Source organism: Camelina sativa, chromosome 11, assembly GCF_000633955.1.
Source record: "Camelina sativa cultivar DH55 chromosome 11, Cs, whole genome shotgun sequence".
NCBI classification, from domain to species: domain Eukaryota; kingdom Viridiplantae; phylum Streptophyta; class Magnoliopsida; order Brassicales; family Brassicaceae; genus Camelina; species Camelina sativa.
In genome coordinates this window covers 49,293,908-49,295,088 of record NC_025695.1, presented here as the reverse complement: position 1 = coordinate 49,295,088, position 1,181 = coordinate 49,293,908, and the positions used below count along the sequence as shown (strand labels likewise).

Below are 1,181 nucleotides of genomic sequence, written 5' to 3'. Positions count from 1 at the left end.
TACCCGAGTCGACTCAGTTCAGATCTAAACAACCGAGTCATCGATACGTCGAGTCCACTTCCTCCGCCGACCCTGTGGCCTCCTTCTTCGCCATTATCGATTCCTCCTCATGAGACAACAACAACAACAACAACAGCCACAGAAGATCTAGAGACTAACGACTCCGACTTCGACCTGGAACCACCTCTCCTCAAAGCCATCTACAACTGTGCTCGGATCTCAGACTCTGACCCGAACGAAGCTTCAAAGTCCCTCGTTCAGATCCGTGAATCTGTATCGGAGCTAGGTGATCCCACTGAGCGAGTTGGCTTTTACTTCGCGGAGGCTCTCTCCAACAGACTATCTCCTGATTATTCGCCGTCTCCGACGACGTCTTCGTCTACGGAGGATTTAATCTTATCTTACAAAACCCTAAACGACGCTTGTCCTTACTCCAAATTCGCGCATTTGACGGCGAATCAAGCGATTCTAGAAGCGACGGAGGATTCAAACAAGATTCACATCGTCGATTTTGGGATCGTGCAAGGTATCCAATGGCCTGCTCTACTCCAAGCTCTAGCCACTCGTTCTTCTGGTAAACCCACTCAAATCCGGGTCTCCGGTATACCCGCTCCATCCCTCGGTGAATCTCCTGAACCGTCGCTAATCGCCACCGGGAACCGCCTCCGTGATTTCGCCAAGGTTCTGGATCTGAATTTCGAGTTCGTCCCAATTCTCGCTCCCATACATTTACTAAACGGGTCAAGTTTCCGGGTCGACCCGGATGAGGCTCTTGCCGTTAATTTCATGCTTCAGCTCTACAAATTACTCGAGGAGACGCCGACGATCGTTGACACCGCGCTGCGGCTCGCCAAATCGTTGAACCCGAGGGTCGTCACTCTCGGTGAGTACGAGGTGAGCTTAAACCGGGTCGGTTTTGCTAACCGGGTTAAAAACGCGATTCAATTCTATTCAGCGGTTTTCGAATCCCTCGAACCGAACCTGGGGCGTCATTCGGAAGAGAGAGTGAGAGTGGAGCGAGTACTGTTCGGACGGAGAATCTCGGGTTTGATCGGACCGGAGAAAACCGGAATTCATAGAGAAAGAATGGAGGAGAAAGAGCAATGGCGGGTATTAATGGAGAATGCCGGTTTTGAATCGGTTAAGCTGAGTAATTACGCAGTGAGCCAAGCCAAGATTCT

The 1,181-nt window shown here is 50.9% G+C and overlaps 1 protein-coding gene across 1 annotated transcript in view; it reads left to right on the top strand.

Annotated features, from left to right (window-relative positions):
• The window catches only part of LOC104727354 (scarecrow-like protein 4), a gene marked incomplete at its 5' end in the record, with an annotated part of 8,608 nt that continues 7,427 nt past the window's right edge, over positions 1–1,181 (top strand). Inside the window, 1 exon segment of the mRNA XM_019233030.1 lies at positions 1–1,176. Within this exon segment, the coding sequence (XP_019088575.1) occupies positions 1–1,176 (1,176 nt within the window).